Source organism: Galeopterus variegatus, unplaced genomic scaffold, assembly GCF_000696425.1.
Source record: "Galeopterus variegatus unplaced genomic scaffold, G_variegatus-3.0.2 Scaffold2829, whole genome shotgun sequence".
NCBI classification, from domain to species: Eukaryota; Metazoa; Chordata; class Mammalia; order Dermoptera; family Cynocephalidae; genus Galeopterus; species Galeopterus variegatus.
This window is the reverse complement of record NW_007728940.1, coordinates 82863-105684: the sequence shown is the minus strand read 5'-3', so window position 1 is coordinate 105684 and position 22822 is coordinate 82863. Positions and strand designations below refer to the sequence as shown.

The window sequence follows — 22822 nt, the reverse complement described above, 5'->3', positions numbered from 1 at the left end:
CAGCCCTAGAGTGGTGAGCCCAGTGGCCCTGGGGTTGGGGAAGATGAGACAAGGCCCAGGATTCCATCCTGGTCCCGAAGGAGGGCTGAGGGGGAAAACCTGGACCCTAAAAGCCCAAAGTTCCTTTCTCGGCATGATGTTCTGGGGCCAGGAGGAGATCCCCTGGGCCCAAGCAAACTAGGCCACCCAACATTCCCAAGTTCTGAAGAACCCAGTTTCCCAAAACCTTGGTAGGGCAGAGGACAGACCCTTATGGGCCTGTTTTAGCTTTAGGATAAGATCGAGGTGCAGGGGAGCTAGAACTCCCCTTCCCTCAAAAAGTGGCAGAGCTGGGGCTCACCTCACCGCGGCCCTACCCTTAGAGCTCTTACCCCCAGAGCGTCCAGGCCCGCGGGCAGGAGAAGCCCCCGATCTGACCTGCAGCCCGCGTAGTCGCCGGAGCTCTGGGCGGCGGATTGGCTCCCAGCTGGGCCCGCGAAGCCCGTTCTCGGCCGGTTGCCTGTTCACTTCTGCTCCGGGGCGGGCGGAGCTTGGGGGTGAACAGAGCACGGCGTGTCCCGGCTCTAAGGCGGGGCGGGGCGCAGGGGGGCGGGACTGAAGCCGACTCGTCGGAACCCGCCGAGGTGCTCCGAAGCGCGCAAGGTGAGACGGCGTGGGCTCGCAGGGCTCAGGTGGGGATGTCCCGTTCGTGCCGAGCGCTCTGCTAGTGCGGCCATGTGGGCGGCGAAAAGGGCAAGTCTGCTTCTGCAAGTCCGACGTGGCTGGGAGAGGACGGAAGACGGAGAGGGTGTGGGACACGGGGTCTCCCCAAATCCTCTCCACACCGTCGGTCTGGGCTCTGTGACCAAGAGGATCGGCCAGCGCCCGCAAACCTAGCCAGGCGTCAAAGCAACGCATCCGTCCGTCCTAGACCCTCTAAGAGTCTGTGGTAACCCTTCCTCCCGGGGTTCCTCTTGAGATCTAGGGGGTCTCACAGCCCTGCGAGCCGCGCCGGCGCCCGGCCAGATCCGGAAGTGCATAGCTAGGTTTGCGCTGGAGCTGCCCGGGGTGCGGGGCATGGGGACGGGGGAGTGGGGGAGGGAGAAGGAGGGGTCGGAGGGATGGGAGGGATGGTTGCGGAGGGGCGGACGTAAGGGTAGTAGGGTCCTCGAGCACCCGCCCCTCTGTCGGAGGCGGCAGGTGAGAGGCAGCGCTGAGGGCCTGGGGCGCGGTCTGAGAAGGCTGGGAGTGCCTTGATGTGGGGGGCGGGGAAGCACCCCAGACCCGGTTTGTCCGGTCACAGCCTGGTCCTTAAGTGAGTTCGGAGAGAAGTGAGGGTTGGAAGGGAGCCCCGCCAAAAGAAAGCTCGAGCTTCTGGTGACAGAACGTCTGGACCTGGTTCCCTCCCTACTCCCACCGCCGGGAGCGCAGCGTGCGAGGTTCCACAGGAGGAGGCCAGCGGCGAGGGCTGCCACGCACGCACTGTGTGGAAGAGGAGAAGGTAGGGAACTCTGGTCCGGGTGTGGGTGGCGAGGGATACGGCTGCTGGGGTCTGTGCGGTCTGTCTGCGTGGGTTTGGAAAGGGCTTTGAAGTGCTGCCCCCGCCCCGGCCCCTAGGGGCGCACTACCTGCTTACCCCCAGACAAGGTTCAGATCTAGTGGGAGTTCTTCAAAGAGAAACTTTGGTAAGAAACTAAGGAGGCAAGGGAAACCTACTAGGCCATAAACGCCACGAGGTTTACAGACATGAAATCCTTACCCCAGCTTAACTGGAGTCTGGATAGTTTGGCTGGCATTATTCTGCACCCCTGAGCTCCTTTCCCACATCAAACTTACTGGGGAATCCTACCCCACCCCACTTTTCAGATCTTATTCTATTTCTCCAGTAACTCCCCCTTTAGTGCAACAACACACACATATTCATACACACACACACACACACACACACACACACCCCTTCCCTGAAGAGGAAAGTCTAGGACAGGAGTTCCTGACAGGGTCTTCTTAGCCGGCCAGAGCTGTAAACTTTTAATGGGGTCTACTCCAACCAGAGAAATAAGCCATCACATTCCAATAGATATGCATCACCAGTCAGAACTCTAGGCAACTCCAGGCTTGTCACCCACTCCCCCTTTGTAGAGAATTAGTTGTTCTTACTCATGAGTTCCAGAACATCAGGGAGGTGGGCAGGGGGAAGGCTTCAGGAAGAAAAGTCTGGTCAAGCTGCAAGAGAGGTATCAGTGCACTAACAACGCACATAACTGAACGATGAAGACGGGAGCTTGTTGTAGGCTGAGTGTTCTTAAAGATCGTCACTTTATCTCTTACCTGCCCCTCATAAACACACAGGAACCCCTCCTCATCCTGTGGTAGGTAGGGATTGGGTTTGGGTACCTGTGTCTGAAATACAAATGAGCGTGAGGAAAGCCTTCAATACTTAAAGGAAGTCCAGAAAGGGAGAATGGTGCTCCTGTCCACCCCAGACCAGGTGAGAAAATGTGGGAATTAGCCCACCCCCGTAAGAAACCATCCTAGTTTTGTCACTCTAATGGAGTAACATAGGTGTCTTTGTGTTACTGAGAAGAGAGAGTCTGGGTGCTTCTTTCTTGTGTCTGTGTTTCTGTTTGCATAAACTTATAGGTGTATGTTTGACTGGATCTTGTGTCTGCTTATTTATATCAATATACATTTTGTATATATACCAGTCATAGTGGTGAGCTAGGGAAGAAGCGGGTCAAGTTAATATTGACAAGAGATATTCTCAGATTAGAATTAATTCTGTCAGACCCCACTTGTCAAGCCAGAGAGAAAGATGTTCCTGACAGAAACACAAGCTTTGTAGGAAAATAGGCTTGTAGGGTGTAGGAAATTTTCACTTCAGTTCCACCTCTTCATGCAGGAGCCCTATTAGCTCAATAATGAAAACCAAATTAGGATCAGGGTCATGAAAAATTAACATTAAATTAGGCAATGTAGATTAAAGAAGACCTAAGTCATGAACAAGAAGAAGAAATTAAGCAACTGTCGTTTTGCTTTAGTCATCTTTAATAAGTATTTTGGAGAATTGGAATAAGTTAACGTTGTTCCTCTATACTTAAGATACAGAAAGCCTTTGTTAGTGTTTCTTTGAACCACCATGTTAATAGAGATGAGACATTCTTGTAAATTTTTTTATAAGCTCCTTTTGAAACAAATGCAGGAATAATACTAATATGTGACCCTGACCAAAATATATTACATTATTTATTATTTGCTTAAATTGAAAATATTTATTTTTGAAATTCCAGCATATAACACGTGTTCTTGCTATTAACAGCCTTGCTTTATCTTCCTATCTGGTTAACCAAGATATTCTACATTTTATAGCACTTCCTCCTATAGCATTTTATGATGGAGTTTGGATGTGTTGTCCCCTCCAAAACTCATGTGGAAATTTGATCTCCAATGTGGCAGTGTTGGAAACTGATTGAGTCATGGGGGCAGATTCCTTATGAATGGATTAATGCTCTCCCTGGGGGAGAGGGGAGTAATGAGTGATTTCTCATTGTTAGTTCCCATGAGAGCTGGTTGTTTATAGGATCCTTGCACCTCCTCTTTCTCTCTCTTGCTTCCTCTTGCCATGTGATCCACTTGTACCTACTGGGTGCCTGCCACTTTTCTGCCACAAGTAGAAGCAGCCTGAGGCCCATGCCAGATGCAGCTGTCTCAGAATCATAAGCCAAATAAACCTCTTTTCCTTATAAATTACGCAGTCTCAGGTATTTCTGTTATAGCAACACAAAACAGGCTAAAACATTTTATAAAAAATATAATGGCTTCTGTATAGATGTCATAAATAAAAAATTCTTAGATGTGCAGTCTTATAACCCCAAGGTCATAGTTTCGATTTCTGTACTGGTCAACCACCAAAAAAGAAAAAGAAAAGGCAAAATTCTTTGACCAAAAAACATCTGCTTTAAAATAAATATCACTATCACATATTTCACGAAATAATTTAATTTGGGCTGGCCAGTTAGCTCAGTTGGTTAGAGTGTGGTGTTATAACACCACGGTCAAGGGTTCAGATCCCCATACCAGCCAGCCACCAAAAAAAAAAAAAAAAAATTTTAAATAATAATAATTTAATCCACAATTCTTAATTACACATCTTCAGCTAGGGTTGAAATGTATATTTCAGATTTGATTAAACATGAACATTTATCTTGGGTCTTTACTAGTTTTAGAGACTCCAACTATTGGAATAGGCTTTCTGAAAATTTTAGGAAATCACTAAATATTGACAGGGTTAGTCAAATCCCTTCTCTCCCAGTCCTTAGCCCTGTATTGGTCATACTCAGTTAATGTTGAATGAAAGCGTATACAGTAGTATAGGGCAACTGGGGAGCATAGCTCCCTCTTGTGTGCAAAATCAGAAGAAGCCACCTGTCCGGACAGGAACTTATTCATATTCATTCACTTGATGTAGAGCCTGATTAGTATATGCAACGTGCAGAGGATGCAAAGATGGAAAGATAAAGTCCCTGCCCTTAAGGAGATTTGAGACTAACAGGGAGATGGATGTTCAAACAATTAGAATACAGGTATCATAAAGGTATGTCCAAATGAAATCAGAATGTTAAAACATCCACACTGGCCCACTAGCCTCAGAGGAGACTTCACAGAGACGTAATATGAGCTGAGACTTGAAGGGTGAAAGGCATTTGCCAAGAGCGTGAGAGCATTCTAGGCAGAGGAAACAGCATACACCAGGGCATGAAGGCTTAGAGAGCATGTCAGATTCAGGGAGAGGCTAGTAGTTCAGTACGGCTATAGATTACACTGGACAAAAGATGGAGATGGAGAGATAGGTGGTACAAGATCACAAAGCACTTTATGTGTCATAGTAAGAAGATTAAATTTTACCTTCTTCAAATATAAATGATTATATTTGCTTATTAGAAAAATTATTCTGGGTTGGCCCGTGGCTCACTTGGGAGAGTGCGATGCTGATGGCACCAAGGCCGCAGGTTCAGATCCCTATATAGGGATGGCCGGTTAGCTCACTTGGGAGACCGTGGTGCTGACAACACCAAGTCAAGGGTTAAGATCCCCTTACCGGTCATCTTTTTCAAAAAATTAAAAATAGAAAAAAAAAAGAAAAATTATTCTGACACCAGGCAAGAGAGGATGAGGCTGAATTAGGGCAGAGCAATAGGGAAGGAAATGCATGGAAAGTGTCAAGAAATATTTAGAAGGTAAAATGGTCCTGGTCTCTGGCTTCTTTGATTTATGGAGTGGTAATGCTGCCAAAGAGACAAAGCAAACAATAAAAAGCAGGGTAGAGACAGTGAATTCCATTTAGCACCTGTTAAATTTGAGGCATCAAGGAAACATGCAAGTGAAAATGTCCACGGGGTAGTTGGCCCTTTTGAGTTCAGAGCCCAGGTAGGAGTTCTTCCTGGAGACATTTGACACCCATCAGCTATGGTGATAGAAGAGATTGCCCAGGAAATCTTGAATAGAGCTAAAAGAAGGGAGCCAAGGCAGAATCCTGAAGAGTATAAATATTTAATAGTTAGGAAGAAGAACTAGTGAAGGAACCAAGAAAGGGATGGCTGAAGGCAGGAGACCCAGGAGAACACGGTGTTATGGAGGCCCAAGGAGGAAAAGTTTGAAGAAAGATGGTATGGTCCGCAGTGTCAAATACCACAGAGAGGTCACGAAGGATGAAAAGTGAAGACTTCTCTTCGGATTTAACATGTAGTGACCTAATGGAGAAGGCGGGGATAGGGAAAAGTCAGATTGCAGTGGGTTGAAAGGATAAGTAGTGGAAATACCAATACAGACTATTCTTTCTAAAAGCCTGGTTATGAAAAGGAAAGAGTAGGATAGGATGGTGGCTAGAGGGGACCAAGAAGATCAAGGGAGAAGGTTCCTGTTCTTTGGGTTCTTAAGATGAAAAAAATTTAAGCATATCCTTGGGAGAAGGAGCCAGTAGAGAAAGAGGAGCTGAAACGCTATGAAGGGAAAGGAAGGAGATACCTGGTGGTAAAGGAGGTGAAGGCAGGCAGGAGTGGGGTAGGACCCAGGAGGATGGATTCGTAGAATTGGAGAGAAGAAAGACATCTGTTCCTCTGGGATGGGAGAGTTTTAAACAGTTGAGAAAAAAGCAAAAACTTCATCTTAAAACTGAGACTCAGGGGTTATGTGACTTGCCCAGAAAGCAGAATTAAAAGTTAAAACTGGGGGTCGGCCCGGTGGCGCACTGCTACAGTGCGCCGCTTGGGAGTGTGGCACCGCTCCCGCCGAGGGTTCGGATACCATATACAGACCAGCCGCTCACTGGCTGAGCGAGGTGCGGGCACAACACCGAGGGTTGCGATCCTGTTGCCGGTCCCGGTCCGGTACAGGCACGACACTGAGGGTTGCGATCCGTTGCCGGTCATGAAAAAAAGACAAAAAAAATGAAAAAAAAAAAAAGTTAAAACTGTCTCTCTGCTTCTTTTCCTGACACCATGCTATCCCCAAAGACAGCAAAAGGAGGTGATCAGCTTAGAAGGAGAGGGAAAGGCTGGGAGCTGGGGAGTATTGTAGGAGAACCCCAGCATTAGAACTAGAAGGGACCTGTAGATTATCATATCCAATCGCAGATGAAGAAACCAAGGACCAGGGAGGTTGTCACTTACCTGTCCAACGTTATAATATTAGGGAGTGAAGAACTGAAACTAGACCCAGAACTGATTCCATCCCAGGGTTCTCTCCAAGAAAGATTGGAAAAAGAGATAAATGGGCTTGACTCCAAATCTTATTCTTTCACTATATTGCTTAATATGACACTGCATGGTTAGACTAAATTATGGCACCTCCTGGGCCAACTGAGGCACCAGGACAGATCACAGTTAAGGAAACTATAGAACTGATTATTGATTCTAAGATGCTTTTTTTTTTTTTTTTTTGACATCTCTGAAATTGGAGTGTGCCTTACAAGAAATGGCTGTCATGGTTTAATTGGCAGTACCTTTTTTTTTTTTTTCTTTCTTTGTGGTACTTAAAGTAATAAAGTATCTTGCAATCCATTCTGAGATTTAACTAAACGTAGTAAGTTCAGGTACCTTTTTCCCAATATCCTGTCTGCAAAAGAACAAACTAGAGTCAAACAAGCTCTGAGATCAGGGGAGGGGCAGAGAAGACCAAAGCTAGGATTTGAGCTGAAACATGGCCTGGGGATTTGGATAGAAGAGAAGGGCCAATGTCGATGATGTGTGGAACAGAAGTACATCTGGCCCCAGCACTGTGCATGGTGGAGGGTGAATGACCCTTCAGTGCTTAGTCAGGTGAACTCAAGCTCAATTGTTCTGGAGTTGCCAGAACAGGAGCCAGGGAGGGTACTTGAGAAAGCTGGACAGACCAGTGTGGGCAGTGCCAGGTCTGGGAATCAGTCCTCTGATGCTGAAGTCGGTTTACAATTACCAGAGCTTTCTGTCCTTTGTTCCTTTGGGGACTGAAAAAGAAAGCCAGTCTTTTTGTAATCTATAACATCTTTCAACCTTATGCCTTCACTTGATAGTAAATATACTATTTTATGTTCTGATATTTATCTGCTTGTGCCAGAGACCTAATGGAGATAAAAGAGTATTATATCTCTGAGATAATCCCAGAAGAAACAGAGAAACCTCAAGGGTGGTGGTGGCACTGATTTAGGAGACCTTGGGGTTAGGAAGGGAGCATGGGGCAACAGAGATTGATTACCAACACCCTCATGATGTCACAGCCAAAAGATGGGGAGACAGATGGATGAGGGGCAGTGTAGTGACAGTAACAGTGGCATCTGGTGAGGGACTAAAAGGTAAGCTCCAGAAAAGAGTAAACAGGGTCTGGTTTATTCTTTGCTGTATCTCCAGCACTAAGAACAGTGCCTGGTACATAGAGGGCACTCAATAAATATCCATTGTTGTACAGCATGGCCTCCCCTGCACACCCCATCAAAATGGCTGCTTTCGGACACACATTCCCCTTCTATGCTGGCCCCAAGCCAACCTTCCCAATGGACACCACCTTGGCCATCATCATCACCATCTTTCTGATTGCACTGGTCACCTTCATCGTCATCCTGCCTGGCATTCGGGGCAAAATGGTGAGAAACAAACTCAGCCCTGGAGACCCCAGCCCCAAAGAGATCTCAGCCTCAGGGTGAGAGGTCCAGACTCTCTGACTATAACCAGACTCAGAAAAGACTCCAGTGCTAAGAAAGCATCACCACCACCACCACCCCAGCAGAGAGCTCCCCATTCATTGACTCAACAGATAATTATCAAGCACCTATATGTGCCAGACATTCTGATCCCAATTGACCAAGTGACCTCAGTTTTAGGATCCCTGCCTCTCCCCCAAGTCTGGAAAGAGGAAGGGCAGACTTGGAAGGAGAGCGCTTCTTACTAAACCCACCCACCCTATGACTCAGAGGCTGTTCTGGCTGCTGCGGGTGGTGACCAGCTTATTCATCGGGGCTGTGATCCTGGGTGAGTGTGAAGTGCAGCTGACTTGGGCACCCGCCTCCATCCTGTCAAGGACCCTCCCATAGCAGCCCCTGCCTTGTGTCTCCACAGCAGCCCCTGCTTCAGGGTGGCTTCCAGACCTTTTCCACACACTTCTTTTACTATGGCCTCATCCCCTCACCTTTACCCTTGCCCAGAGCAGTATGGGCCCCAGGAAACCATGCTGGATGCATCTCTTCAACTTTCCTAACATTTTATTCAGGGGGAAGCAGGTCACAAGGAATGTCTGTGGGGAGAGGGCCTCTGGAGACAGAAGCGGAGGCTGCTTGTTTTGCTTTGGTGATTAGGCAAATAGGAGAGATGGAAGGTCTCTATGTTGAAGCTATCTGTGTTTGCCCATCATGGTTTACGTTAACACTTCCTCCCTCAGCTGCTTGAGTGACTCTTCATAAAAGGGGAGAAAGGGAGAGAAGGGGTAAGCAGTGTGACCAAGGGAAATCTTGGATTCTGACCCACTTACTCATCCTACACTTATGGTTGGCAGACTTACCATGAGCCAGACCCTGGACGAGTGAAAGGGTATACAATTATAATCGAAACACACATAGACCCCTTGTAGCTCTCCTTCTGACTCTAACCCAATTATGCCTGGACCTCCTTGAGTTCCCATATGTCCAACTCCCCACCCCCAGCTGTGAATTTCAGTTCTCAGTGGTCTGTGGGCCAGGTCAGCACCAACACATCATATAAGGCCTTCAGTTCCGAGTGGATCAGCGCCGATGTTGGATTGCAGGTCGGGCTGGGAGGAGTCAACATCACGCTCACAGGTGAGGGAGGGCTCTTCCCCGTGAGGGAAGGGAAGGCTGTGCTGAGTCTTTGGGATCTATGTTTGGTGTGGTTCAAAGATCTGCAGCATGCTTGGCACTGGGGCCAAGAGGATGTGTGGGCACTGGAGGGATGGCAGGAAGGGAAGTTCAGAGCCTTGGAAGCTGCATTCTCTACTGAGAGCGGCTCCTGTCCCTCTGCCCAGTGTGGGTGAGTCCCTACCCAGGCAAATGCCTCACTCCGGTTTTTGAGTCCTTGCTCAGCACAGCTGCCTCCTTCCCTAGGGACCCCTGTGCAACAGCTAAATGAGACCATCAATTACAACGAGGAGTTCACCTGGCGCCTGGGCGAGAACTATGCTGAGGAGTATGCAAAGGCACTGGAAAAGGGGCTGCCGGACCCTGTGCTCTACCTGGCTGAGAAGTTCACTCCCGGAAGCCCATGTGGCCTGCACCGCCAGTACCGCCTGGCAGGACACTACACCTCAGCCACAATGTGGTGAGGGTGGGAAGGGGATTGGGGGAGACCCTGCTGCTGGCCTAGACTCAGGAACAGGGTTTGTACCCATCTCTCTTCCACTCATGTGGTTAACTGGGTGGGATTGACTGGCACCAGTCACCACGATGCTTGGTTGGGAAAGCCACAGGCAGGAATCCCTACCTCACATCTTTGGGTCATGCTTGGGTCCCTCAGCTTCTGCCTGGACCCCTCCAGCTTCACTGGAAGGTAGAGGTGCCTGGGTCAGTCCTCACTGAGTCCTGGCTCTCCAGGGTGGCATTCCTCTGCTGGCTGCTGGCCAATGTGATGCTGTCCATGCCCGTGCTAGTCTACGGTGGCCACATGCTGCTGGCCACAGGCATCTTCCAGCTGTTAGCATTGATCTTCTTCTCCACGGCCACATCACTTACCCCACCCTGTCCCCTGCACCTGGGCACTGCTGTGCTGCACACTCACCATGGGTCTGCCTTCTGGATCACACTGACCACAGGTGAAACCCAGCCCTAAACACAGGCATGGTGGGCTCAGGGCCAGGGACAATCATGTTGGTGGGGTTTACTGTCTGCTTCTGGGAACCAGGATGCCTTTGCTCACTTTAAAGCCCCATCCCTCTTCTATCCTTCTCTCCTGGTTTTCTCTCTTCAGTACCTCTTCCCCTCTTTCCTCGTATATACCCACTCCCCCATATCTTCTCTTTGTCTCCATTGTCCCTTGTCCCCTAACTCTCTCATCACCCAGCTCATCCCAAAATCTTCCAACCCATGTCCCCTCCTACTTCCCCCCAAAACCCTTCTCTGTGTCCCCATTCCTAAGAACCCTTCTCTGTCCTTGTCTCACACAGCCCTAAATTGTCCTGAAGTTTTTTTCTCCTGTCCCTCTGTGTCTACCCCCTCCCCATGCCTCCACATCTGTGTCCTGCCCTGCCTTCCCCTCCCTTAAGAGTTGTTCTGATGCTCCTAGCTGTCCTTGGAAGGGCATTACTAGCACTAAGGCGGGACACCTGTTGCCCTCATCCCCAGGACTGCTGTGTGTGCTGCTGGGCCTGTCTGTGGCGGTGACCCACAGGATGCAGCCCCACAGGCTGAAGGCTTTCTTCAACCTGAGTTCAGATGCAAACCCCATGCTGGAGTGGAGTCCTGAGGAAGGGGGACTCCTGAGCCCTCGCTACCGGTCTATGGCTGAGAGTCCCGAGCCCCAGGACATTCCTCTGTCAGAGGCTTCCTCCGAGGCATGCCGTAAGGAGGGGCACCGCAGAGAACCTGTCTGTGCCCTGTAATGGTCCTCTCGCCAATGTTCACCTGGACTTCCATTCTGGCTCCAGACCTCGCTGGAGCCCCATAAAACCATCAGAACTGCCCTCAGGGTGGCCGCCAGCTTCAAAGCAAAATAAAAATCCCTAAGGTGCTGAAAAGATGTTAGGCCTGCCCATAAAGCCCATTGCCATGGTAAGACCAAGCAGAGATGCCCCTGTTTCTGCACAGCAACCCTGCCTTTCCTTAATGCTTTGCTTTTACAAGGTGCCATTCACTGAAACCTACCTTCACCCACACAATGTATGTGAGGGGAACAGGGGGGTTACAGTCTGATTCTCCTGGGGTCCCTCTCACTCCTCAGCACTTTTCCTTTTTCCTGGGTCCCTTTTGCTCTTTTTTTAATTCCCAGGTTTGTGTAACCTCTTGGTACAATGAAAGACAGCTCTGGAAGGAAGAAGAAACCAAACTTCTCATCTAACATTAGCTGTGCCACATTCTCTTTGAGCTTGTTCCCAAGTTTGCTAAAAGATTGTAGGACTTTCTAAGGATCTAAAAAATATCCCGAGATTTATATTTTTATGCCTTGCTGACATCTACCTTGGCCCTCAGATACCACCCCCAAAAAAGCCAGGTGGGAGGAGTTGGTGAATCAAAACGCTATTCCTTCCCAGTCCACTCAGCTGGGTCCCTGGAGGGGGATCCAGGTGGGATGGCGACGTGACTGGTCACAGAACTACCATCCAGCTGGGACGGCTCGGCACGCTGGCTCCGATCAGTTCCCCTCTGGCCTCACTAGAGGGCGCCCCCTCTCCCAGAGCTTTTCCTGGGTACTCTGGGTTCTCCAGACGCAGAGAATCCATTTTCGAGCACATCGGATAAAGTGTGCTAGGCTGTCTCCAGCACAACGAAGCCTCCCGAGGGTGTGTGTCCCCGAAAGCACGGAGAAGCCATGGATATTAATGGATTAAAAAAAAATCTAAACAAAAGAAAAAAGTTTATTTTCGCTCGCTCCGGGAGACTTTGCTCGGTGCAGGCGACACGTCCTAGGCCGCCTGCCTTTTCCTACGCGCCGGCAGCGCAGTGCCCCTCCCGGAGCTCTCCCGGCCCAGGCTCGGCGCGGTCCAAGGGGGGAAAATGTCCGGAGTTGGGGTGCCTTCATATGTTAGTGGAGAGCTTTAAGTGTGGTGCCCCGCACCGCCTGTGCAGCGGGTTGTCGAGGACGAAAGGCGAGGCCCCCCTCGCCTGCCTACTGCGGTTCTTGACTCTTCGGTACAGAAGGATGCGAAGAGCGCTGGGCCGAGCGTAGTGGAGACTCACCACGGCCCCTCCGAGGAGGAGGCATAGGATGCCTGAGCCGAAAGAAAGGAGTCGGGGTGTCAGGGCTCCGGGCCAGCACCCGGCCTGCCCTTCTACACCCTTGCCTGCCCCTCGCGTTTCCTCCCCAGACACACACACCTCCGGCAGAAAGACCTCGAATATGCATTACATGATAAGCACACGGCTTGGCGTGCTAACTGGGGCAACATACCGAAACCTTCTGAACCCCCTCTTCTCATCTGTGAAATGGGCATAACAGAGCCTGCCTTCCTCTACGAACTATTGAGAGGGGCAAATTAGAGAATAGATGTGAACTTTTGTAAACTGGAAAGAGCATGGCTGGTCTAAATCCTGTCCCCATCCCCAGCCTCTCTGGGCCCATCCCCCGGGTCCTCACCAGTCGCCAGCGTGACCCAAAAGGCGGCGCCGTAGTGAGCGGTGAGCGCAGAGGAGCCGAGGCGGAACCGGCAGAACGGCACGCTGGAGACAGAGGCGAAGGCGAAGACAGCGAAGAGCGCGAAGGCGCCGGTGGTCAGGAGCGCCAGGCCCCCGTAGAGCGGGGCCGGCATGGACAGCAGCGCGTTGGAGAGCAGCCAAAAGCAGAATGCCACCCTGCGGCGGACGGGGGGGCACCGGCCGGCGGTGAGCGGGCTTCTCCCAGCCCGCCGGGCTCCCACAGCCTCGCTCCCCTGTCTCCACCCCAGCGCGGAAGCCCGGGGCTGGGCTGGTGAAGGCGCACGGGAATCCCCGGGGCAGAAGCGAAATCCCGGGCTCTAGGCGGTTGCTGAGTCTCTCTGGATTCCAACGGTCTGTGCGGACCTCGTAACCTTCTGCCCAGCAAGGCTGTAATTCCCACCCCGAGCGCGTTGGGCTGTAGCTGCAGCGCCTCTCGGAGACCCCCATCCTCTGGCTCACATGCTGCCGCGCGCGCGCGCGCGCACACACACACACACACACACACACACAGCCTTCCCTCCAGAGCTCACCACAGCGTGGCTGAGGCGTAGTGTCCAGCCAGGTGGTACTGTTGGTACAGCCCGCAAGGGCTGCTGGGTGTGAATTTCTCCGCCAGGTAGAGTACTGGGTCCGGCAGTCCTTTCTCCAGTGCACGCGCGTACTCTGCGGCGTAGTCCTCGTCCAGACGCCAGGTGAACTGCTCGTTGTAGTCAATGGTCTCGTTCAGCTGGTGCACTGGGGTCCCTGCGGGGAGAGGCAGTGTCATGGCGCTGAGCACAGCCCAGTACCCCGCAACTAAGCGGGTTCAGATAGGAACGTGGGGGTGGAGTGTCCACCGCAGGAGAAATGGGTTTGGTGGTGGTTGGGGAGAACTTAAATCCAGGAGGACCCAAAAGCCTGTGAGCCTGTGAGGTGAGAGGTCCTCCAGCTACCCCTGCCACACTCCCCAAACAGTGGGGTCGCAAAGCCCCAGGAGTTCACTTCGCCCCAGCCCGCTCACCTCTGAGTGTAATATTAATGCCATCCAGGCCAACGTGCAGACCGACGTGGGCTCGAATGCGCGCTGCACTGAACGCTTTGTAGGATGTGCTGGTGTTCACTCTACCCACGAACCATTCTGCGCTGAAGTGCACGGCTGTGGGGAGAGGCACAAGGTGGGGGTGGAGATTGGGGCGGGGAAGATGAAATTAGGCGAGTGGTGATGGGAGGTGGGACACTGTGCAGAGAGATGGGGGTCTACGGGGTCTAATGTGGTTGCATGGCAAGGGCTGAAGAGTGGGCACTAGAAATAGCTGGAGAGTGGGAAGAGGGAGTAAGAAACCAACCCCAGTTCCCCATTTTCCCAGGTGCGCTTTGCCCGCCTCCTTCCTCACCCCAGGCCCTCTCCCCACTGGCTGCGCCACACACTCACCCACAATTTCTGCGCCTATGAACAGACTAAGTAGAACTCTCACCAACCAGAACCAGCGCTGCAAGTACAGGCACCCGGGTCAGACCTGGGTACTGCCCAGTGTCCCCAAGACCTCCCTCAACCTCACTCCACCTCCATCTTTAGTTTCATTCCTGACCTTTTGAAGCTAATGTCAAGCATACTTTTCCTGAAAGTCTTTCTGGGCCACTGGCATTCTGATGTTTTCTGGCCCTGCACTTCCGCCTGCCCAGCCCCATTACCCAGTCCACTCTGCAGCCCCAGCACCTCTGACTGGCACTCTCCTGCCACCTTCACCCCCCTAGCTGTCTGGCGCCCGGTCCCAGTCCTGCCTCCTAGTCCAGTCACTGCTTGGTGAGGCTCAGTGAGTCCAGAAGTGCTAGGCAGGCAGGGGTCACCTCCCCCAGAAGAGGAAGGCCCCAGGGCCAGGTGACTAAGTAGAGGAGGAGGAAATGCAGATACTCCTAGGTGCAACGGTTCCCGGGGAACAGCAACACAGATCAAGTCGCAGAAAGGCTGAGTTCCCAGACTTGAAAACCCACACAACCTAAATTCTAGGGAATGGGAGGGGAATCTAAAGAAATGCACCCAGTCTGCTACAATTTTCAATCCTGTGCAAGATTCTCTGAGTCCTTAGAATGGGGCATCCATACACATATGTCTCAATCCAGCACAAAGGGGAAACAGCAGTCAGAGCTACTGGCGTCTGTCCTCTTGGCTCGGTGGTCATTACCCAAATGACAAGATGTGAGTGCAGTTGCAGTTGGGGAGAGCTGGGAGGCCCTGGCAGCACATGAAGCCTCCTACTCTCTACAGCAGCATCCCGAATGACCCAGCTGGGGTCATTCTTCAGGATATCTTGGATGGGGAGATCTCCCTGTCCTTGGGAAAGGGTGCTTGCTGCACCAGACTTTTGGATTTGCTCCACCTAGCTTCAGTTTCACTATTCCTGAAGGCCCTTGCACAATCTTAAAGCTGCCCGTGATGCTCCCCACCCCCCTGATCCAAGCTTCTAGCACCCCCTTACCGCGTGGCCACGGATCCCGGGCAAGATGAGCAGAAAGCTGGCAGCCAAGGCCAAGAACACCAGAATGACTATAAGCAGCGGGACACTGAAGCCCGCGGCATGTCGGGGCTGGGGGTAAAAAGGCAGCACGCCGTTCCACAGAGTCATGCTGCCAGCCGGCCTTGAGCTACACGCAGGCGGGCAGGTGAGGTAGAGCTGCCTGGACTCGGGAGAGCACGTCCTTGGCGTCTCTTCCTGGACGAGGCAGGGACAGAGTGGGCTGCTCAAGCCTGCAGGCTGCCCTCAAGGGCGTTGGAGTTTTCCCTGGCGGAATTGGGTTGGCCGGTGAGCAGAATTATTTCTCACTGGCTGTGGCCAGTTACTTTCTGGGCTCTTGCAGGTTTGCTCTGCATTTGGAAGTCGAGCAGAATCCGGACCCCTTTTATAGGAGCGTGGGCAGCGTGCATCACGGGTGTCCCAGCTGGGCAGCAGGGTCCAAGCAGGGAAGAGGTCATGCAAATAAGGGGCGGAGGGTGTTTATGCAAATGAGGAGAGCCACTCCTCCACAACAGGAGGGCGAGCCTGAGGTCCAGATGCTCACACTTTGTGCTGGTCTACCCTAAGTGGACACCTGCGCAGTGGCGACACTGAGAAGACAGAGAGGACGGTAAGAGTACAGCCGGGGAGCCTGAGAATCGGTGGAGCTGGGATAGTGGAATGGAGACAGGAAGCAGAGCAGAGAAGCAAAGATTCCGAGAGGAAAGAGGCCGTCTAAACCCGACTGGAGCCCTAAGCCAGAAGTTGGGCCAGAGTTTGGGGTCTGACCTTCCCAACCCTCGCCCTTCAAGCACAGGCGTTCATTGCTGAGGGGTGCGGCTGCGGGTCCGGAACTCCCAGCTTATTAGCCTCTTTCCCTTTCCCATCTCCTTTACTTTTATTTATTTATTTTTTTTAAATGACCGGTAAGGGGATCTTAACCCTTGACTTGGTGTTGTCAGCACCGCGCTCTCCCAAGTGAGCTAACTGGCCATCCCTATATGGGATCCGAACCTGTGGCCTTGGTGTTATCAGCACCACACTCTCCCGAGTGAGCCAGGGCCGGCCCCTTTCCCACCTCCTTTAGAAGAATTGGTGCTTGAGGGATTGGTGGGGGATTCGAAGCTTTGGATATGCCCTGGGAGGCTGGACCAGTCCTGCCCAGGACTGACATGTCCCAGAAGACTCTTATCCGGTGGGTTCCTGTGGTCGGCATTAGCTCTGCGACGGCGGTGGGAACATTGTCAATGCCTCCAGGACTGCCAGTTGTTCTGGGAAGAGTGTCATGCAGATGCAGATCCTAGGCGATGCTTCTAACAGCTTAGCTCCATGAGTGGAAAAAGCTGGTGTTTCTCCTCCAGTGCCAGCTGTAGTGATGTGTATGTTTGGGGGAGGCGCCTGTTCTGTGTCCCTCACATACCGCCTCCCACCCCCAGGCTGCAGGGTCGGCATGCTCCGCGCCAGACCAGAGGCACTAATACTCCTGGGAATTCTGTTGACTGGACCCCTGGATCCAGCCGGTAAGTATCAGGAGCCCCTAGATGCGGGGTGTCACCCAGTAACCCCTGGGGACGGCTGAAGGGAGACGTGCAGGCAAACGGCTCCTAGAGGCTGGAAGGTCGGGTCAGGTTGCTTCGCAGCTCAGCGGGATGGGAAACTTCTCAGCTCAGCCTTGACAACGTACAGGTATGACCACTTGGGTCCGGTTTGGGGACACTAGGCGAGCTGGGGAAGGGCAGACGGAGGCCGTCGGGTCCCAGAGAGGTCACTGGGAGGCTAGAGCTGAGGGGGCCGCTCTCTGTGCCCGCAGGAGGCCAGGACGCACTCTCACTGCCCTGGGAAGTACAGCGTTATGACGGCTGGTTCAACAATCTGAGGCACCATGAGCGTGGTGCTGCTGGTGCGTCCTGGGGCCCCGGCGGGCTGGGGCTACAGTTCGCGGAGCGCAGGGGCACGGGAACCCGGGCGCAGAGAAACCTGGGGTACGCAGGCGGCCAGCAGCCTGACTGCCTACGCAGAGCCCTCGGGGCTAGAAGACCCTGGGGAAAGGGGGGCCCTCTGTAACGGGGGGGGGGGAGGCGTAGAGCGAGGTTTGCTGGCCTCTTGGGGACAGAGTGCTCTGACAGAGCCCCCTCCCTCATTCCTGCAGGCTCCCGGCTGCAGCGCCTTGTACCAGCCAATTACGCAGACGGCGTGTACCAGGCTTTGGGGGAGCCGCTGCTGCCCAACCCGCGCAGTCTCAGCGACGCCGCCACGCAGGGCATAAGCGGGCTGCCATCGCTCCGCAACCGCACCGTGCTAGGGGTCTTCTTTGGTGAGGGGAAAGGAGGAGACCATTGGATTTGGCTTGGCGCTCGGCTCAGTGCCTGGGGAGAAGGGCCTTGAGGCTTCTCTGCAAGTCCACAGGAGACTGATTGGAGAACCCCAAACACTTCCTTCCCTCTAAGCAGCACTTCGAGCCTGCCTGCATATCGGAGGGATTTGGGGTGTCGATACAGGGATATTTACTCCCCTAATATTTTGCTTACCTCTTACTCCAAACCCAGGAGTGGCACTGGAACAGCATTGTAGCTCTTAAGAACTGAGTTTCTCGCCGCCGCTCTCCTACCCATACGATTATAACCACATTCCCCCAAGAAGGAAGGGGACTGGCTAGGGGATCCCTTAAATTAATTGTATCATTTTTATTCTCACAACAACGTTATTAGGTGGATGGGTAGTGTATCATATTCTCACTTTGCAGGTTAGAGAATCGAGGCTCACTGGGGCTAAGCCGCAGAGCTACTGATGCAGCTTGCCCTCGAACCTCTCTTTGGGCTCCTGAGAACCCGTCGCAGCCATCCTGGCCGTGGGGAGGGCGCCATGCAGACTGTTTTCTCACCAATTTGCTCCCCAAACACGCAGGCTACCACGTGCTCTCGGACGTCGTGAGTGTGGAGAGACCCGGCTGCCCTGCCGAGTTCCTCAACATCCACATCCCGCGGGGAGACCCCGTGTTCGACCCCGACAAGCGTGGGGACGTGGTGCTGCCCTACCAGAGGAGCCGCTGGGACCCCGAGACCGGACGCAGCCCCAGCAACCCCCGGGACCTGGTGAGGCCAGGCAGGCGGGAGGGGGCCTGGTTCGGGGCAGGGCAGGGCCGGGCGGGAGAGGCTCCCACTCCCCACCCGCGGACACCCGCCTGGCCCTGGCCTTCCCTTACCCGCCTCCGCCACCCGACCCCGGCTCACCGCCACCACCCCCGTCCCCGCAGACCAACGAGGTGACCGGCTGGCTGGACGGCAGCGCCATCTACGGCTCCTCGCACTCCTGGAGCGACGCGCTGCGGAGCTTCTCCGGGGGACAGCTGGCGTCGGGACCCGACCCCGCCTTCCCCCGATTCGCGCAGAACCCCCTGCTCATGTGGACCCCGCCCGACCCCGCCACCGGGCAGCGCGGGCCTCGGGGGCTGTACGGTGAGGCCGCGAGGGGCTGGTTGGGGGCGGGCTGGGGGTCTGCGAGTTTGGGCTCCCCTCGGCCACGCTCATCTCCTCCCCTGCGTCCCCCCCGTCGCGTGCAGCCTTCGGGGCCGAGCGAGGGAACCGGGAGCCCTTCCTGCAGGCGCTGGGCCTGCTCTGGTTCCGCTACCACAACCTGTGCGCGCGGAGGCTGGCCCGCGAGCACCCGCACTGGGGGGACGAGGAGCTGTTCCAGCACGCGCGCAAGAAGGTCATCGCCACCTACCAGGTCAGCCGCCCGCGCCCCGGCCCCACATGCAGGTCCCCGGCAGACCCCGCTGCTCCGCAGAGCTCCCCGTCCTTGCACAACCCTCAGAAAAGCCCCTTTCCGGGAGGACACCCCTTCCCAGAGAGCTGGCGTCTGAGAAAAGCCCCTGTAAGTGATAAGGAGGCCAAGCGCTGTTTAGACGAGAGATCTTGCTTGAGTTGAGATTATTATTTAGCTACACCCTTCCCCCCCCCTCCCGTCCCGGAAATCCCCTGGTTCCTTGGGGACAGGCCTCGCACCGCTCCTGTTTGAGTTGTCTCTCCCGCGACTGCCCCTGCCTGGCCTTCGCCTCCGCACCTAAGCCTCGCTTGGGCTCAGACCCCTCCCGACCCGGCCCAATCCAGCGCGCGCCTCCCCTCCCCCGTCTCTGACCCTCAGAACATCGCTCTGTATGAGTGGCTGCCCAGCTTCCTGCAGAAAACGCCCCCGGAGTATGCAGGTGAGGGAGCGGGGGGACGCCTGGGCTGAGGAGCCGCAGGGGGAAGAAGTGAGGCAGGTGCACGTGGTGGGAGGGTGTGTGGGCAAGAAGCCCGTCTCCTTTATTACCCCTGCCTGCAGGGTACCGTCCTTTCCTAGACCCCAGCATCTCCCCGGAGTTCGTGGTAGCCTCTGAGCAGTTCTTCTCCACCATGGTGCCCCCTGGCGTCTACATGAGGTGAGAGCACAGTCGCGGTGGGAGCTCCACAGCGCGCAGGCAGAGGGGCAGAATGAGCCGCCTTGAATACCTGGGTCCTTTCACACACCTCCACAGTTTCACTGGAGAAAGGAAGCAGAATTTGGGGCCCTGAATCAGGACCCTCCGATGGGAGGTCAGGTCTTAGTAGGAAAATCTCCCCAGCTTTCCTAAAGGCTGAACTTTGTTGGTTGAGTACAGGATTAGTCCAGCAGCTGGGTCACTCTCTTCCCTACTTCCCTCCCCACCCTATGTGGACATACCACTCTATCTTTAATAAACACACATTGCCAAGTCCCTGCTATGTTCAAGGAAGTTTATGGGCCACCCGTCGATGCTGGCCAATCCCCACTGAGTCCCTTACCTCACTCAACCCGGTTTTATCCTCTTTCCTGAATTCTCTCACCACATCCTTGATTCCCTGTTTCAGAAATGCCAGTTGTCATTTCCGGAAAGTCCTGAACAAGGGTTTTGGCAGTTCCCCGGCTCTCAGGGTCTGCAACAGCTACTGGATTCGGGAGGTGAGTCTGGGGTCAGGGGAAGATGGATCAAGGTCAGTGTCTTCACACAGGTTGGGGAAGGCAACCATCTGGTTCTTGGGTGTTGGGAAGGCGACCATTCTGGTTCTGCTCCAGGTTGGTGGAGATTAAGGGTAGAGTAAATTATCTAGGCACAACAGCCCAAGAGAGTCTGGGATTGGCCAAGGTCCCTTTGTCCTGAGGTGCTGCATGGTCCAGGGTAAGAGAGACCAAGCTTTTGGGAAGGGCCCTAAAGCCTAGCCTGAGTGTTTTGTTTTCTTCCAGAACCCCAATGTGAACAGTGCCCAGGAGGTGAATCAGCTGCTGCTGGGAATGGCCTCCCAGATTTCGGAGCTGGAGGACAGGATAGTGGTTGAAGATCTAAGGGGTGAGCTCAGAGCCAGAAGGGATGGGGGTCCACAGGCTGGGGAGCCTGGGGATCCTTCTGGGTTAATCAACAGGCAGAACATAGATATACACACAGACCTCAAATAGCCATTAGAAAAAAATGAACCTTTTCTTCCAACCATTTTTGCTTAATTTACAGTCTTGTGTTGCTTTTATTTTAAATTACGTCTGAGTATTGCCACAAACTGCCTCTGATCACACATGGTGACATTGGCACCACACCAAGACAAGATCAATATGGGCACAGGTCTCATGTAGAAGGGGACCAGGGGGAGGGGGGGTGCATAGTGCCAACACCAGATGCAAGGCTGAAGGGCAAAGAAGGGTTGGGAGGTCTGAGCCCATAGTCTGGTCTTCTCTCCTCAGATTACTGGCCTGGCCCTGACAAATTCTCCCGTGCAGACTATGTGGCCAACAGCATCCAGCGTGGCCGGGATATGGGACTGCCCAGCTACCACCAGGCCCTGCTGGCCTTGGGGCTGGAGATCCCAAAGAATTGGAGTGACCTCAACCCCAATGTGGACCCCCAGGTCAGGAATAGTAATGATAATAATAGCAGCTGAAGTTCTCTTATGGCAATAGGGGTGTAAATCCTTTAGTATTGTTAACTCATTTAATCTACGTGAGAACACTGTAAGGTAGATACTACCACTGTCCCCACTTTACATAGTTGGTAAGTCATAGAGGCAGGACTTAAATTCAGCCATCTGACTCCAGAGTATCAGAGTATGTTCTTAATTACTACAATTGTACCATTCCTACAGGGTGACCCCTGGGTTGGGTGCCATTGTCCTGTTCCTGCAGGGTCCCACTCCATGGGTTGGGTGTCCTTTAAACTGCTAATCATTGAGGCCAGGCAATCTGGGTAGCGATGGTCACAGGATACGGTCCTTAAGCACCTAACAATGGTATCACCATGTGTAATAACACAGTCGTCCTCCCACCAGACTTGCCACCTCTAAGGGGGGCTGCCTACGAAGAGGAGACTCCCCTAGGATTTAGCAGTAAGCCAGGCAGCTGTCAAGGTCCTGTGGCTGAGGGATGAAGCAACAGTGGCTGCCCTCCTCAATGCACACACACACACACACACACAGAGCTTACCGCGTGTGGTGCCCCAGGTGCTGAAGGCCGTAGCTGCCTTATATGACCAGGACCTGTCCCATCTGGAGATGCTCCCAGGAGGGCTTCTGGAGAGCCATGGGGACCCCGGACCCCTGTTCAGTGCCATTGTCCTTGACCAGTTTGTGCGGCTGCGGGATGGCGACCGCTACTGGTTTGAGAACACCAGGAATGGGTAAGTCCTGCCGGCTCCCTGGGCTAGGGCTTGCTGCACCCTTTTCCTGTCCCAACAACTCCTACCTTTTTCCCCAACTTAGGCTGTTCTCCAAGGAAGAGATTGCAGAAATCAGAAACACCACCCTGCGGGACGTGCTAGTGGCTGTCACCAGCGTGGACCTCAGTGCCCTGCAGCCCAATGTCTTTGTCTGGCATGAAGGTGAGTGGCCTGGGAGAATATGAGTGACAGTGGCCAGAGAAGGACCAAGGTTGAAGGGGAAATCACTCAGTGCTGTCCAGGGAGCCAGGCTGTGAGGCCTGCATTAGGCTGGCCCCCACAGCAGGGACTACACTGGCATGCGGTTGCACCCTGCAGTCAAGCTGGGGTGGATGCCAAGCAAGGAGATGGGAGAGGCAACTTTTTGAGGGGAACAAGTTCCAGGGAGGTAGGCCTGAGGAGGGCAGGGGATACCTTGGTCCTTTACAGGACAGAGGGGAAGGAGGCCTGGCTGGGAAGTGGGATCCTCGGACTCTGAGGTCTTCTGTGCCCTCTCCCTCAGGCGCACCCTGTCCTCAGCCCCGGCAACTCACAGCTGAAGTCTTGCCCCCCTGCGTGCCCCTCATTGTGCTTGACTTCTTCGAGGGCAGCGGTCCTGGTTTTGGCATCACCATCGTGGCTCTCTGCTGCTTTCCATTAGGTGAGCTCTTCACCCCCTCCCTACCTCTCTTCTTCTGGCTTCCTCCTCCCCACAAACTGGCCCTGCTTCTCATGACCCACTGGCCTGCAGAGCTAGCTCCTTGGTACAGTTTGAGGCCAGGCTCGGGGGTCTTAGGAAGGGAGGGGCAGCAGCCAAGGGCTCAGTGAAGCCCCTCCCCACTGGCTCTTTCTTTTTTTTTTTTTTTTTTTTTT

General features: G+C 53.6%; 3 protein-coding genes across 4 annotated transcripts in view; 2 read left to right on the top strand and 1 right to left on the bottom strand.

The window, feature by feature from the left end:
• Positions 1-858: 858 nt before the first annotated feature.
• Positions 859-11146, top strand: DUOXA1 (dual oxidase maturation factor 1). 2 transcript variants are annotated; one of them, XM_008583096.1, is made up of 8 exons: positions 859-1025; positions 1364-1480; positions 1597-1664; positions 7918-8092; positions 8420-8477; positions 9563-9776; positions 10049-10266; positions 10796-11146. In XM_008583096.1, exons 4-8 carry the CDS (start codon positions 7919-7921, stop codon positions 11050-11052), a joined length of 921 nt encoding a protein of 306 aa, XP_008581318.1. In that variant the 5' UTR covers positions 859-1025; positions 1364-1480; positions 1597-1664; position 7918; the 3' UTR covers positions 11053-11146. The 2 variants fall into 2 exon arrangements, with proteins under 2 accessions (XP_008581318.1, XP_008581317.1); XM_008583095.1 differs by lacking the exons at positions 859-1025; positions 1364-1480; positions 1597-1664 and adding an exon at positions 9146-9280 and having other exon boundaries at positions 7924-8092; positions 10796-11085.
• Positions 11147-12184: 1038 nt separating this feature from the next.
• Positions 12185-15523, bottom strand: DUOXA2 (dual oxidase maturation factor 2). Its single transcript, XM_008583097.1, has 6 exons — positions 15259-15523; positions 14214-14271; positions 13803-13937; positions 13333-13546; positions 12744-12958; positions 12185-12378 (listed from the first exon to the last, which is right to left on the bottom strand). Exons 1-6 carry the CDS (start codon positions 15403-15405, stop codon positions 12185-12187), a joined length of 963 nt encoding a protein of 320 aa, XP_008581319.1. The 5' UTR covers positions 15406-15523.
• A 1200-nt stretch (positions 15524-16723) lies between these two features.
• The window catches only part of DUOX2 (dual oxidase 2), a 19083-nt gene continuing 12984 nt past the window's right edge, over positions 16724-22822 (top strand). Inside the window, exons 1-14 of the mRNA XM_008583094.1 lie at positions 16724-16793; positions 17084-17173; positions 17423-17587; positions 18178-18365; positions 18527-18728; positions 18833-18999; positions 19417-19477; positions 19597-19693; positions 20142-20232; positions 20515-20617; positions 21004-21167; positions 21756-21931; positions 22014-22132; positions 22473-22610. Coding sequence (XP_008581316.1) covers positions 16724-16793; positions 17084-17173; positions 17423-17587; positions 18178-18365; positions 18527-18728; positions 18833-18999; positions 19417-19477; positions 19597-19693; positions 20142-20232; positions 20515-20617; positions 21004-21167; positions 21756-21931; positions 22014-22132; positions 22473-22610 — 1831 coding nt within the window. The remainder of the gene's footprint in view (positions 16794-17083; positions 17174-17422; positions 17588-18177; positions 18366-18526; positions 18729-18832; positions 19000-19416; positions 19478-19596; positions 19694-20141; positions 20233-20514; positions 20618-21003; positions 21168-21755; positions 21932-22013; positions 22133-22472; positions 22611-22822) is intronic.

Excerpts from the sequence above, each read along its gene's own strand:
- DUOXA1 (XM_008583095.1), top strand. The coding sequence starts at position 7,946 with ATGGCTGCTTTCGGACACACATTCCCCTTCTATGCTGGCCCCAAGCCA. Across the intron at positions 8,478-9,145 it reads CATCGGGGCTGTGATCCTGG|CTGTGAATTTCAGTTCTCAG; the intron begins GTGAGTGTGAAG and ends CCCCACCCCCAG. Across the intron at positions 10,267-10,795 it reads CTGGATCACACTGACCACAG|GACTGCTGTGTGTGCTGCTG; the intron begins GTGAAACCCAGC and ends CCTCATCCCCAG.
- DUOXA2 (XM_008583097.1), bottom strand. The coding sequence starts at position 15,405 with ATGACTCTGTGGAACGGCGTGCTGCCTTTTTACCCCCAGCCCCGACAT. Across the intron at positions 13,547-13,802 it reads CATTAATATTACACTCAGAG|GGACCCCAGTGCACCAGCTG; the intron begins GTGAGCGGGCTG and ends CTCTCCCCGCAG. Across the intron at positions 12,959-13,332 it reads TACGCCTCAGCCACGCTGTG|GGTGGCATTCTGCTTTTGGC; the intron begins GTGAGCTCTGGA and ends CGTCCGCCGCAG.